Below are 15,945 nucleotides of genomic sequence, written 5' to 3'. Positions count from 1 at the left end.
TTGATTCTGTTAAATGTCTTCTTGTGTTCCAAAATGATATTTAGATATATGATATCTGATACATTTGTCTTACTTAAAAGCGATAACAAAAATACGGTGTAGGTAAATATGTTAAGTACGTAATAAGCAATATTACATAAATATGTATGTAAGTAAAATGTTTTTATTTTGTCTATTTTATCAAACTTTTATAATCTTTATTATTCACTTTTTATTGTTATATTAAATATTTCATTTCATTATAATTCTTATTGTTTCTCTTTATCCTATACTTTCGTCAATCACCTGTGAAGCATCTTGAATTGTTATTATATTTTTCTAAAAGGTGCTATATAAATAAAGTTTGATTGATTAATTGATTGATTCTGGCTACTGTCGACCACTGTTTTAATCAAGACTGCTGCTAACAAAAAACACCTAATCTATTAATTTAGTGGAGAAAATGTTAAGATAACTAACATAACATTTGACTTTATTTTATTTGTCTTTTATTTTTTATTTAAGCATTAACATTATTTTCTTTTATAATCAGTAATTTAAAATGGGAGAATAGATTTGTAAGGAGTAGAATCAGATTAGTTGAATTAGATTTTGTATAGTCTGAAAGATCCTAGTCAAACCCGATATTAACAGTACAGACAGCCCAGTTATCAAGTGGTATCCAGCATACCTGCATTAATGATGCAACCTGTGCTTCATTAATAAAACCATGCAGAATGTCAAGGCTGCAGGCCAGTTTTTTTATATGTTATGAGCCTTGTTGAATCAGCTTTCTCTAAATCAGATTACTCTGTAAATGCTGACCTCTGAATTGACTGATGGAAATATAATCTGGGTGTAAATGCAAGCCTAATATTTTACTTTATAATTACCTGGTCTGACATCAACACATCCACACAATTGGCTTATTTATTGGGGTTTGAAACATTTTTTTTAAGAGATTGGAACCTTTGATCCTGTATCTTTAAAACAGCAAACATATTGTCACTGTCGGTACAAAAAATCGTATCTCCAAAATGGTGGTGGAAGGCAAAACATACATTTTTTACAAATGTAAATTTTAATTCAGTTAAATTTAATTTCAGGTTTAATTCAAGTTAATGTCACAAACTGAGAATTATATTACAAATAGTTTTGGACTTTTTTAGTGCTCAATCAAAAAATAATTAACATTAATTATTTTTTAAATGTATTTTTGTTACAACAGCAATGATTATGTATTCTATTTTAATTTAATACTTTCATACATTACATTAAACAGTGCTTTACTATCTATTCAGAAATAGATTTATATTTACTAGGTCTACAAGGAATATCTCTTGGTAAAGGGGTCAAACATAAAATAAAGTCCAATAAAGAAATATAGAAAGGTATGGAATATGTTTAAACATACAATACAAACATAAAATAGAGAGTGCACAAACTGCAAGAAAAAGGATATGTACGGGGAGATATTACATATTGTAGAATATTAGGTACATATACACATTATGTACATTTAAGAGATTTGAGCAGTAAATATAAATATATGTAAACATTATAAAAATGTACATTGCAACAAGTGCATATGTGCACCCACAACAGTAAAAAAAAGCATGTGTATATGATATGTGTAACACCATAAAAAGACAGGTTGTTTAAATTGAAGGGATAAATGGAGGCTGGAAATGGTCCTGTATAAAAGGTGTTTTGCTACATTAACTCACACAAACGTGTGTAATATATGGGCCCTTCAATAAACCTTGTGAAAAAGGGGATTTTCCATTATTCATTATTATTATTATTATATGTTGTTCGGAACTATAGAGAACTGTATTTGATATGAAAAAGTCTATTCATGAAGCTTGTGTACAATGAAACAGTGAGCTACAGGCATTAATATGTGTATCATTTGTCAACATACATTCATTTATTAACAGGTCAAATTCTTAAATCGCTAAATGAATTCAAGGTCCCCCATTGATCAGTCCCACCAGAGTCGGTGGAGAAAAGCCATTTAAAGAAAAGCCTAATAATTTCTGCATATCGAAAACGTGTGTCTTTAAGTTTAGTTTATTTAACACAATCATGCATTTATCATCATACATTATAAATAGGTTAAATTCCTAAATCAAAAATTCAAGTCTGTTCATTGGTCAGTCCTACTGCTACAAAAAGAAGGCGAAAGGAAATGAAAGCAGCACCAGAATTGTCTTGGCTTTATTTTTAAGCTTGTTGTACAAAATAAAGCCCAAAAGCACCAGTTTTATTAGTCATTACTTGGTTACTGTTCATTAGATTTGTTTCTTTACATTTATTATGATACTGAAAACAAACATAAGCACATGAATATTAGTAAAGTGTAAGAGAGTAAATGTGTATGTAAGGGAAATGTCTAGTATTAATGCTAATTAGCGAAACTTGAATATCAAACATGACCGGGATGTTTTAGGCAAATCATAACAAATAGAGCAGCAGGTAATAAAAAACAAAACAAAAAAACAAAGAAACATTCACCCTAATGGATAAAGCCTAAATTTAGAGCTTAGTTATTGGTTAAACTGGCCAACATTCACTTCTAATATTTAAATAAAAATAGCAGCAGCATTATATCAGTTATTAAAAATGAATAGGCCAGTGATTAGAATTAAGCATAACCATGAATGATCATTAAAGTTTTTTTTTTCAACAGTAACACTCGTATTGTTCAACAACAATACGTCTCAAAATTAAATCTTAGGATTAGAAAGCATTCTTCATAAATTCTGGAATCACAATACTTTTTAAACCTTTTTTTTGCATTTTGTTGCATGAACAAAATGGCAACGGACAATTTAGTATAAATAACAAATTTGTAAAACAATCCCTAAGTCTGACTCAAGTGATAAAATAATGCAATAAAGGAAGGTATTCCTAACCAGGAGAGAAAAACAGCAGCAAAAATGAAAGTTTATGATTTATCATAGAACTTTCAATCAGTGTTATAGGAGTCAGAAACAGCAGCACCTTGGTTAATGACAACCATTAATAATAACCCCACAGTCTCACAGGGGACAGGCTTCTGGACAAGATAGAAATGTAAACCAAGTTCAAGTATAGACTCACATTACATTAAAGTCCTAACAGCCTTATGACTGAGAGATCAGCCGTTCCGCAGTCCGCTAAATAGTTTCCAATAAAAAAAACACTTGAAACAACTGCCAACATGGCCAGATCAGAGCATGGTCCTAGCAAGATCCGCCCAAGAGCAGACCTCATGAATACAATAAAATACTGTAAATAAAAAGGAGATGAAGGAGATGACGGCCCATGAATGTGTCCTTTTCGGGTCATGGAGGACAGAAGGTTTTGGTTCTGCAAATAAATAAATAAATAAAAATATACATATTTGATCAATACCACTTAAAACAGCAACATGCACAGCATTGATACAGATAATTACAGTGTATCACAAAAGTGAGTACACCCCTCACATTTTTAAGTATATCTTTTTATGGGACAACACGGACAAAATTATACTTTGAAAATGAAAAGTAGTCTGTGTGCAGCTTATATAACAGTGTACATTTATTCTGCCCTCAAAATAACTCAATATACAGCCATTAATGTCTAAACCACCGGCAAGGAAAGGGAGTACACCCCTAAGAGACTACACCCCTAAATTGAGCACTTCTTGTCATTTTCCCTCCAAAATGTCATGTGACTCGTTAGTGTTACTAGGTCTCAGGAGTGCATAGGGAGCAGGTGTGTTCAGTTTTGTAGTACAAATCCTGTCCTATGGTCTGATGAGACCAAGATTAATTTGTTTGGTTCAGATAGTCTCAAGCATGTGTGGCAGAAATTAGGTGAGGAGTACAAAGATAAGTGTGTCATGCCTACAGTCAAGCATGGTGGTGGGAATGTCATGGTCTGGGGCTGCATGAGTGCAGCAGGTGTTGGGAAGTTACATTTCATTGAGGGACACATGAACTCCAAATAATGAAGCAGAGCATGATCCCCCTCCCTCCGGAACCTGGGTCGCAGGGCAGTGTTACAGCATGATAATGACCCCAAACACACGACCACTGCCTTATTGAAGAGGCTGAGGGTAAAGGTGATGGACTGGCCAAGCATGTCTCCAGACCTAAATCCAATAGAACATCTTCGGGCATCTTCAAGCAGAAGGTGGAGGAGCGCAAAGTCTTGAATATCCACCAGCTCCGTGAGGAGTGGAAAACCATTCCAGCGGCAACCTGTGAAGCTCTGATAACTTCCGGTAAACTCCATGCCCAGGAGAGTTAAGGCAGTTCTGGAAAATAATGGTGACCACACAAAATATTGACCCTTCAGGAACTTTCACTAAGGGGTGTACTCAATTTTGTTGCCGGTGGTTTAGACATTAATGGCTGTATATTGAGTTAGTTTGAGGGCAGAATAAATTTACACTGTTATATAAGCTGCGCACAGACTACTTTTCATTGGGTCAAAGTATCATTTTGTCCGTGTTGTCCCATGAAAAGATATACTTAAATATCTGCAGAAATGTGAGGGGTGTACTCACTTTTGTTATACACTGTATTTAGTGTTTTTCCCCCTCCAGTAACAAGGTTTTTAAACTGAAGAAAAGTTTAAGCAGTCTGTTCAAATGAAACTGGAAAGGTGTGAATTCAGGTGTAATGTGAGTGGGAGTGGGGGGGCTTAAAGAGTCTTTGTGGCTGCTGCGCACTGCGTACACTGCACTATTGTTCGTTCAGCAGCCTAATTGGGGATGGGTGGAGTCCTTAATAATTCTCCAGTGGCTGGATCAGAGAGCCTGTCTCTTTTGTTTGAAAACTTTCCATTATAGTGACTACAGCCTTTTCTGGACCTTTTTCTCCGTAAGACGTGACAATATGCCTTTTTAAAACACACCATGGTCTCCTTTGTCTAGCTTCACCTCCCCGTTGGACACAACCTTTGTTAATATTGTTAATCTTAATATTTGGTAATATTGGTAACTTTTGAGCCCATATTGAAAGTCTTTTAACTCAAAGTTTTAAAATTAGTATTTTGAGTCTGATCTGATCGGACAACTCTCACTTGGTTCTGATCTGTTCATCTGAATAATACACACTCTTGTGGAGTCTTTACAGCTCAACTGCACGCTGTCATTAAAGCAAAAGATATTCTAACGTTTATGTCAATATATAATATAATATAATATAATATAATATAATATAATATATGATATATAATGATAATATCTGTAATATAAAACCATGTCATTATTCATACTACATCACTCTTTCCAGAATCTTTAGTTTTTTGTGTCATGACCCTTAAACTGTCATACCATTCTTGAGCTCCACTTCAGTTACGTTTTTGATGATCTTGTCTTTCCAGTTTTGATGCTGGACCACACAGCTGTACCGGTTCTTCCTCCACTCTTCAGGCTTCACTCTGAGGAAGCTCCTCTTCTGAAAAGTTCCATCACCATTACATAAAATCTCTCCTTCGTCACCATGAACGTCCTCTCCGTTCCTCTGCCACATAATTTTCACTGCTCTTGAGTAGAAGCCCGTAGCAAGGCACCCTACTGGAGAGGAGGAATTCTTCTGCCACAGATAGACCTCAGGACGAACTTGAAAGCAACAGACAGAGGAGAAACACACTTTGTGAGTAAAACCACCTAACTCTTAGTAGCATAAGCTGCACAAACTGCTCTGAATTAGGAGAGAGACGCTGGTTAGCATTAGCTTAGCTATCAGGATAACAGTCTGTTCACCACAGAACAAATTCAAGTCTGCCTGACAGAAACACACTTACAAATATTTAGACGAGAATGACTCGAGCATCGAGTACTGAACTGAATTAAAGCCAAGCCTTTCCTTGGCTCAGCTAGCCACAGATCCACCAAGTATAATACATCCTAGTGTAGCTGCTGTTGACTGTTGTTGACAGATCCACCAAGTATCATACATGGTGTAACCAGTGTAACTGCTGAGCTACCAACAAAAGTGTGGAGAATAAAAACAGAAAGGCGAAACACGCCAGGTTCTGCTGTGTTCGGACTCTGTAGCCTTACAAGACTAAAGGTCGCTGTACTGTTCAAACTACACAACTCAATCTCTTGCGATCGTGAATGTTTAAGTCGTTGTGGTTTGCACACTACAAGACTGTTTAACGACAGCAAGTCACACATTACACGACCACAAGCTTATTTTAGCAATGTACTAGATATCATTTGATAAGAGAGGTGAAGTAGATGAAAAGTAACCATTTACTTCTACTTTTAATTAATCAGTTTAACATAAATAACTTTCTTATTTGGTTTGAAAGGATTTCAAGTGAAGGCTCTCAGGCTCCCCCCCCCACCACTGCATTTCTAAAATAATATAACGCAAGGGAACAACGGTACCTGTTGCATGCAGTTTTGCGACAGACATCTTTACACAATCAGCACAAGCCGAGGTGTAGTACTGTATTCTAGAGTCAATCCAGGCCTTCTTTTTGTTCCACAGGTCTGTGATGGGGGCTGCCTCTGGTGTGTGAGCGATGTATCTCCTTTTCTTTACATCTAGTAAAATGAAGTCATCTCCATTGCATCCATACTCTTCGTACCCTTCGAAATCACCACTTTCATCATCCCATGTACAGTAAGATATCCACTGAAATATATGCACATCTGAAAAAGAAAAAGATTTATATTGACAGTTGTGCTTTTTTCTCCAGTATTACTTTTCCCACATTTTTCATGAAAAATCTAATGAACATGATCACTGACCCTAGATGCAGTCAATCAGCTAAGACATGTTTGATACTGGCTGTGTGCTTTAATTTACAATGGGAGATGCTAGGCTAATGCTGCTGACAAACATTAGACCTAGACTGTATCCTCTCTCCTCTCCAAAACATGTTATCTCGCAACCCGCTCAAACACAACCATTAGTCTTCAAAAGTTAAATAGCAATGAAAACTGGGTTTCAGGTTTGATTCGCTGTCCAGTCAAGAACACTATGCAATACAAATAAAGGTTTAGGGCTAGACTTCCAAGTTGCCACTACAGTGGCTTGCCATAGTGAGCTGTTGGTAGAACATGAAGAACACTTTAGGGCACCCCAGTTGCTCTTATTAACCTGTTCAGGGGTGTGCAGTAATGATAAAAATGATCAGTTCACAGAATTATAAAAATTAAAACAATATAATTCCTTTTTCTATCTATTTTCTAAATCTCTTTTTCTATCTCTGTCTCACACACAAATCCACAACAGCTTTCCCCAAATAGTATTACATATTTACACCATAGAGGGCTTCATCACTGTCCATGGACCACTGGTTCTTTGGTTATTTGGATGGTTCGCTGTGAAGTCCAATTGCCTTCAACTTGAGCAGATAATCGTTTTTTTATTACTTTCGCCGCTTTTCCTAATAAATGCAGCCGTGCTGCAGAATGTTTTGCTACTCAGTCCGACAAACGGGGGTATGATACAGCGGGAATGTGAAGCCAACGCATACTTTCTATATTGTATTTAATATTGGAAAGTTTGACACTATGGTATACATACCACACATTGTGCAAACTCCTTCCGGTCTACAAATTCAATACACTTTGTGGGCCTTCCTGTGGTTACAAATCTATGTATCTTTTGGCCATTAACTTGGATCCTCTTCCTCTATTCACTGGGCTGCTATGATCTTTTGATGTGCAGTAAAACAGCAGCAATAACTATTCACAAACAATGCTACTTGCTGTCATGGAAAATTGATTTTTTTTGCAGAAGTGTGTCTCTGTAAAGGATGTGACTTACAGTAGTTACACTTGTAACACACATGTATGATGGTCGCCAGCCTCACCTGCAGTACTGTGAAAAATGGAAGCTTCTGTAGAAACCTCAGCGTGTAGCTGAGCTACTTAGAGGCTCTAGTCTGTGAACATGCAGGAGACCAATCTACTGGCCTGTACTGTATCCAACAAGTCATACTCACCTTCCTTTCTTCTAAAGTGCTCCAGTGCAGAGTCGAACTCATATTTAAGTCTTGCATTCTCTGATAAACAGAGGTGTTTGTACTCCTCCCAACATGTTTTCATGGATTCTCTCATCCACTCCCAGGAGCTGTTGAAAGTCCCGCTATTACTGTCATAGTGAGAAATTTGCAGTCCATCAGCAAACGTTGAAGACATATTTTTAGGGATCTTTGTTGTTCCAACTCCATAAATGAATATGGCTTGATGAACGTGGACTTCTGCAAGAAGAACGGAACAAGCCAGTTACTATATGAGAAAACAAATGGCTTGACATGATAAGCATACAGGGCATGTACAATAAAAATAGCTAAACACGGACAACCATAGAATCCTTCATATGCCTAAATTCTGTTAATTCCTTTGTATGTTTGTTTACACAATAATGTTCAGCATAATCGCTGAGGACTTCAATTCAATAATGCCTCAGTGGGAGTGCTGCACCATGAGAAGCTGGTCTCCTCCTCTGTGTTTAGCTCTTTTGACCAGTGTTTTTGTTAAGGCATATGTTTTGCAAGTAGTGACGCATAAAAACAATTGTCGTCTATAGAACAATGGCTCTCTGCATGTACACAGCTTCACTGTATGTACTGAGAGTGTGTTATCAGGAGATACTGGCACTCACTGGCCGTTCAGCCCATCACATTGAGAGGTCAGAACTTACTGTGGTGTAATCATTTTCCTAGAAATCTCCTGTATTTTTAATGTTTCTTTTAAAACATTGAAAGGGAGGAGTACCAGTCAAAAAGGTATAAAAGGCTTAATGAAAAGCAACATCTAGAAAAAAACATTCTTATTGTTAAATATGCTACATGGATTTTATTTGATCACACAGAAGGAAAAGCAATGCGAGCCATCGTAAGCTCAACTAGAAATATTTAGTTAGAAGAACGTTATGACTTTTTTTCTGGCCGTTCCTAGAACATTTTTATTTTATATTTACCCTTGGCAAGAACCCCCTTGCCAGGTTAAGGTTAAGCATAATTGGATCATCAGGAGGAGCAGAGGTGGTGTTGGGGTGTGAGGTTTCGTCACGAGAACAAAAAGGGAGAGGAACGGTTTTATAGTGCATAGTAATGGAGGGGAGGAGTTTGGGCGTGGTCCTTCTCCCAAACTTTCAGTTATTACATAACTGAAAATTGACCACCAAGAGGCAGAAGTCATCCGAGTGTTGCAGGGGTTTGAAACGAGAAGTGAGGCGAAGGAGGTAGGAGATAGAGTGACCCTGCGCTGTGATTTGGGTTAGCATGGTTAAGGGGGCCCGGGAGAGAGAGAGGAGCTAATGTTTGGTACAGATAGGAATATCGAGAAAGCAGAGAGGGAGAGGGCGATGCGCTCATATGTCTTCCCCTGAGGAAAGCGGGCTTGGAACAGAACAGAGCTTAAGGTGATTCCAAGGAAGTTGAATGTCCCATGTTTTTTTCAGGTGACAAAAGATGCTGGACAGCTGTGAGAGGGCGAAGAAGAGGGCGTCAATGGCCAGAAAACCACCTAGATGGTGGAGAATTAAGGCAGCTTTTATACATTGAGCAGAAACAGACAGAGGGCCTTAGTGAGAGTTTTGAATATCTTTGGATTACTTGCGGCCGAATGTGAGACGAACTGAAATTAGCATGTGCTGTCCCAGCAGACCCCAAAGAGACGCCAGAAATCCGGGCGGTGAGGAAGGACCGAGACGGCGGAGAGAAACGTGGAGGCAGGAAGGGGAGACAATCGCGGAGGCAATAATGGCACCCGCAGCGAACGTGCACGGAGCAGAGCCAGGAGACGGAGCGGCAAGAGGAGAGAGCCACATCCACAGGAGAACACATCTCCTCTAGAAGTTGGAGACAAAGAGGAGCAAAGACACAAGCGTCGGCAGATGGGGTGGCCAGAGGAGCAGTGGAGAGGGTGAAAGGCGAAACCAGCAGGAAGCACTGCAGGGGCGCAGCAGTATGAGATATTTTGTAAAAAAATGTTTTCTTTGCTTTGTTTGGTTAAATGAATTCTTTGATTTATCAGAACACCTATACAACTGGAGCTGTGATTGGTCAGCTTTCTCACAACGCTTTGAATGACTGAATGGGTCTTTGGCCAGTAATGCTGTTCTTCATATACAAAGAAATCCTCTTGTGGATGGTTCTTTAATTATACAGTGATTGAAAAGCACTTTAAGATTTAAGATAAAAAATGAAAAATCTCCATAGAAACGCATTGACGGAATGGTGAGATATGAATTGTAACTGACAGTGTGATGTCACACTCTCACACACCACACAGACTCACACACGGAGCCCAATGTCTCCCATGCTCACAGCCTAATGCTCAGCAGCAGCAGCAGCAGCAGCAGCACACAGTCAATTCTTTAAGGTGGAACTGAGCTAAAGGAGCACTGAATTTTAAGGTGGAACGTCTTTTAAGGTAGTACCGAGTTTACACAGACACTGAATGTTAACTAAAAGCAACCACTTGAGATACCTAAGCAACCACCTGGCAACTCCATAGGAACCACCTGGGACACCATAGCAACCACCTAGCAACTCCACTGCAACCACTTGTGACACCATAGCAACCACCTAGCAACACCATAGCAACCACCTAGAAAATCCATAGAAACCACCTGTGACACAATAGCAACCACCAAGCAAAACCATAGCAACCACCTGAAACACCATAGCAACCACTTTTGACACAATAGCAACCACCTAGCAACACCATAGCAACCACCTAGCAACACCATAGCAACCACTCAGCAATCACGTAGAAACACCATAGCAACCACCAAGCAACTCCATAGCAACCACCTAGCAAAACACCCCTTAAGTACTTGCCACATTTCAAGCATTGTTGTAGTTCCTTCAGAAAATGCAAATCTAGTTAACCTTTAAACTCTTAAAAATAGTTAGTTTTAGCACTAAAAAGGTTCCACTACGGTCAAAGTAGGGCTGGGCAATATGGTAAAAATCCTATATCATGATATTTTTTCGTGACACACAATATTTATCACAATATATGTAAACACAGACTAAAAACATCAGTAGCGACAGAAAAATTAACAACTATTCAGATCCTCTCTAGGGCTGAGTATCACCACTGATTTCCCAGATCGATTTGATTCAGATTCAAAAGGTCTCAATTCAATTCAATTCGATTAAATTCAATATCGATTCATTTAGTGATATTTTAAGTTACAATATGTTTTGTTTGAATAGGAAGAGATTTGTAAACATTGTAAACGTTGAGGAACACTCAACCTACCATTATTAAAATGATTGTGTTAAAATATAAAAATGCAGCGTTTATAGAGTTTGTGGCTCGCCGTAGTGCTGCGATGAAAAAATGATGCAATGCGCCTCACTCTGCCAAGCAAACGCACAACAGGTGAACTTTGAGAGCTGCCCGTGAGGCAAAATTAGCAAGTATGCTAATTTTAGAGATCGATCTCAGGCTTATACGAATCAATTCAAATTCATTCAAATGAAAATCTATGATTCTAGGAATCTATGATTTTTTTTTATTCAACACCTGCTGCACTTCATCTAATTAAACCAGTCTAATTACCCTGTTTGTAATGAAACATGCAGCTGTTCAGTGCATATTAAGCACTAACAGTATCCTCAATATGCTTAGAAAAGTATATCACAACAACAAAATCGATCACGATACGATAAAATAGTCATATTACCTAGCTAGCTCTATGTAAAACAATCACATATTTGTACATCGCTATATCCCAAACATTAATGCAGCAGTCATGTGTATTATTGACCTGGTGCACATGAAGCTAGCTATATTCCATAGGTTCACTTATTGACAGTAATCAAAAATATAGCTATAATATTCCGCTAATTATGCTCCTTTTCTTTAAGATGTTTCCACATCTGCTCACAGTTTGGGTGAGTGGCACTAGCACTCTATTTTAGCGTTGCCTCATGACGTCGTTGATAGTATTAGCTAGCTAGCTACATCTCTACAGTCCCTACGGGTCAGGTAGTGACAATCCAAAATGATGTTAATGCCTTTTTATTATATAATTGTCCCTCGTTATTGTCTATGAAGTACTGAGAAGAGCATAATTAGCTACGCTACATGACCGACCCTTTTATCTTCCTTCATTTCCTTGAAATAGACGAAGATTGCGCGGGGCGCGTGCGGAGTGGGCGTATGCTTCAAGTTTTTCCGAAAAGCAAGTTTCTTAATGTTAGTTAGTGCCATTTTAGCCCAAGTATTTCAGTGCAAGCAGTATTTAGGGATGTTGACTTTCGTGCACATTTCAAGTAAGCCCTTCAATATAATCACCTCGTTTTATTTTAAACAAACGATTCAATCTCTGCTGTAACTGGGCTTTATGATTGACTGATGACCTGTCCCGAGGTCTTACCTGACGATGCAGAAAAAATACTCATAAAAAGTACTCCGACGAGCACCAGGGTTCTTGGCATGCTCATCGTTTCTCTTAGTTTTAGAGTCACATTTGATTATATCGACTTTAAACTATGTAGCTTAGCTAACGGCTCGAACACGCACCCCCATTTTCAACTCGGATGTGGCCGAGACAAAATAGTAAACTTTTCCAGCCAATGAGCGATTTTATTCTTGCTGACGTCACTTGTCTCTACGTGTAGCGGAATTATGCAGAAACGCCCCTGAACGAGATGAAACCTAGCTATTTTATACGAACCCCACTGCTTTATTCATTAGTACTCCCGTAAGTCCCAAAAAGCAGATGATTAAGGCACGTACAGATCATGGAAATAACATTACAATTTTAAAAAGACTTTTTTTAGTTTTTTTTTCTTTGTTTGTTTTTTTTTTTTACCATTTTCTTCAATGGTCAGGACCCCACAGGACCACCACAGGTATTAATTAGGTGGTGGGTCATTCTCAGCACTGCAGTGACGCTGACATGGTGGTGGTGTTAGTGTGTGTTGTGCTGGCACAAGTGGATCAGGCACAGCAGTGCTGAGAAATGTCTAAAGCAAGCTGTGGGGTTCCACCACTCCAATAATACCTGCTCTGTGGGGTCCTGACCATTCAAGAACAGGGAGAAAAAACCCTTCACATCGAAAAGAGGTTACCAAGCATATGTATATACTTGTGCATCTCAAAAAAAGAATATTGTGGAAAATGTTTTTGTTAATAATTTAATTCAGAAATGTGAAATGTCACATTTTATATTCATTACATGCAAAGTGACAAATTTGAAGTCTTTTTGGAGCACTGAGCAACAGTCCAGTTCTTTTCCTTCTTAGCCCAAGTTAGACTCTTCTGACGTTGTCTCTGGTTCAGGATTGTCTTGATATTAGGAATGTAGCAATTGTAGCCCCTTTCCTGGAGATGTCTGTGTGTGTGGTGGCTCTTGATGCACTGACACCAGCCTCAGTCCAAGTTCTTGAATCAACTTTTCTCAACAATCTTCTCAAGGCTGCAGTCATCCCTGTTGCTTGTGCACCTTATTTTCCCCTTCCAGTCAACTTTCCATTAATATGATTTGATCCATTCAGCAAATGACCTTCTGTGGCTTACTTCCCTTTAGGCGGGTGTTGATGATCCTTTTTCATGAAATCAGATAGGATGTTGCTTAGGATGTCGCACACTGGGTTTCACTATCATGCTAATTTTAGTTAGACTACAAATTACATGCACATACCGCCACCTTCTGCTTAGTTTTCCAAGCAGATATTAGTCAGCTAAATACAAACAGATAAAACAATATAAATAAAACTATACATCTAATACATTATATATCTGTGTGTGTCTGAGTTTCTTGACATTTATACCTCTAGGGCAAAAAAAGAAAAAAAAAAAAGAAAAAAAAAGAGCCAAGCAAAAAAGTACCTGAAATTTAAACTCTAGCAATGGATAAAGAAGTAAGACATGCAACTCCAGTTCATACAAAATGACTTTTCCTTTACAACTGTTTAAATGGTGAAGTCTTTGGGGTAAACTTTGGGGTGGCAGCCAGTATTTTACACACAATGTCAATGTTGTTCTGTTCAGTTTTAATAGCCTTCTGCAGTTGGTCAGCAGCAGGGAACTTTTGTCCAGTTTATGTGATTAACTAAAGACCAGATCTTCCCAGTGGGGTTTAAATCAGGCTCAAACACCAGATTAGTAGACCCCTCCAGACATCGCCTAATTTATGGGAGCATTATCCTTGCGCAGGAGTTCCCATAGGCTTTAGGGATTTAAAAGGAATAGTTCAGCAACAATCAAATCCACATGATTTCTAACTTGGCTCAGATGCAGTCGATCAGCCAAGACATGTTTGATACTGATGTGTGCTTTTTCAGTTTAAAAGGGGAGGGGCTAGGTTAACATTGCTGAAAAACACTGGACTTAGATTGTCACCAATCACCATAAATAGACGTCCAAATCCTCTTGCTTCGCCTCTTAAAATGCATCCAGATCTTTATTTGCTGTATTTGTATGTTAATATTTTGTATACTCCCCTGCCAAGCCTGCACAATTATTTTAAAATATTATATAGAATATACGTTATAGTGTGTGCACAACTGGAAAACAGCCTTTTTGAAGCCCCCTTGGTGCAAATTGACCAATGTGGTTTAAAACTTGGTATGGCTTAGTTTAATCTGTTAACACAACAAAAAAATTCTTTGCAGAGCTGAATGGAGGAGCAGCTATTCTGAGTAACAGTTACACAACTTAAATAAGGTCTATCTGTTATACAATATTTTAAGTAATTAACAACTTTTTAATAGAGCTCTGGAGCACACATCAGATAGAAAATGAGGTCAATCATGAAACATGTGTTCTTTCCTCTGGCCCTCTTCTGTTGTGTTTTATGAGCTTTAACTTTGATGCATCCTGACTGATTCTAAACATGCCCCACACCATATATGTGAAAATAGAAAATATGTGAAGCGACAATATAGCGACAAGCATGAGACAAATTATTCATTAATATTAATTCAAATTTCTTATTGTACTATTACTAGGGTCACCATGTCCTCCTTGGGATTTAAAAAAATGTGTCTTGATGGAATTTCTAAACTGTATAAATTATTTTGCATGGATTTCGCATCAGTGTTTTTTGGTACTTTTTGTGTACAGATTGTGTTCAGATAATTGTTTTTATGCCAGTATTTTTCTATTGCCATAAAAAATGTTAAATGTGTTAAAAACTAGAAAAGAAAAAAGATCATTAACATAGCTGCATTTGTTTCAGAGATATTTAACTCCCTCCCTTCCTCTTACACACACAGTAGTTGAGTTCCTAAGCCAAGGCTGCAGCCGGGGTAGGCTGAATTTCTCAGCTGCTACATCACAGAAGGCTGTTCCAAAGTGAAGCACCCTTTGTACACAGCCTAAAAATTCAACCTACGTCCAGAGAGATTTAGAGGACGCAACTGATATATCCTTCACAGCCCTCGGTTACCCACAGTTCTCTGTGCACATACAACCTGAAAGAAGGAAAATATACCACAAAATAGTAGCAATTTCCATGAAGAATGAAAAAGCAAGAGACAATTTTTTTATTTTATTATACTGTTTGATTTGTGTGGCACCTTTGCTGCAGCCTAGGCTCTGGAACACAGCTATTGGGTGTGTACTAATTTATAACAGTAACTAGTTTTTGAGCGTATGTAGTAGAGTAGAAGAGTAGTATGTAGCATGTAGTATGTAAAATGTTAAAGTTGAGAACACTCAAAAATCCACAATGCATACTTCGGACCGGTCATTGTTGAGTATGGCTTCAATGGACACTATTGTCCAACAATGCAGTGCCAATCAAAAGGTGAGGAACTACTCACAGTTGAAAAACGTGGACAAAGATGCAAGTGCAGTGGAGACGGTGGCAAGACAATTTTATTAGTATAAGTGTGTAGTGCACAACTGGGAAACACTGGTGCTCAAGTCCTAGCTACAACTTTAGGCCTACTTGAAGCCCCGGCCACAACATCCTAACTAAGTCCTTATAGTTATATAGTTATATCCTTATAGTTAAGAGTGTGAGTGTGAGTGAGTGTGTGTGTGTGTGTGTG

The 15,945-nt window shown here is 38.0% G+C and overlaps 1 protein-coding gene across 1 annotated transcript; it reads right to left on the bottom strand.

Moving 5' to 3' along the window:
• Positions 1-2,036: 2,036 nt before the first annotated feature.
• LOC140552133 (major histocompatibility complex class I-related gene protein-like) lies at positions 2,037-12,473 on the bottom strand. The gene is made up of 5 exons (XM_072676137.1): positions 12,321-12,473; positions 7,924-8,181; positions 6,356-6,622; positions 5,291-5,578; positions 2,037-3,333 (listed from the first exon to the last, which is right to left on the bottom strand). Exons 1-5 carry the CDS (start codon positions 12,385-12,387, stop codon positions 3,194-3,196), a joined length of 1,020 nt encoding a protein of 339 aa, XP_072532238.1. The 5' UTR covers positions 12,388-12,473; the 3' UTR covers positions 2,037-3,193.
• Between the last annotated feature and the right edge of the window lie 3,472 nt (positions 12,474-15,945).

This window comes from Salminus brasiliensis, chromosome 1 (assembly GCF_030463535.1).
Source record: "Salminus brasiliensis chromosome 1, fSalBra1.hap2, whole genome shotgun sequence".
NCBI lineage: Eukaryota > Metazoa > Chordata > Actinopteri > Characiformes > Bryconidae > Salminus > Salminus brasiliensis.
Note: the sequence above shows the minus strand (reverse complement) of the source record. Positions and strands in the feature narration are given on the sequence as shown.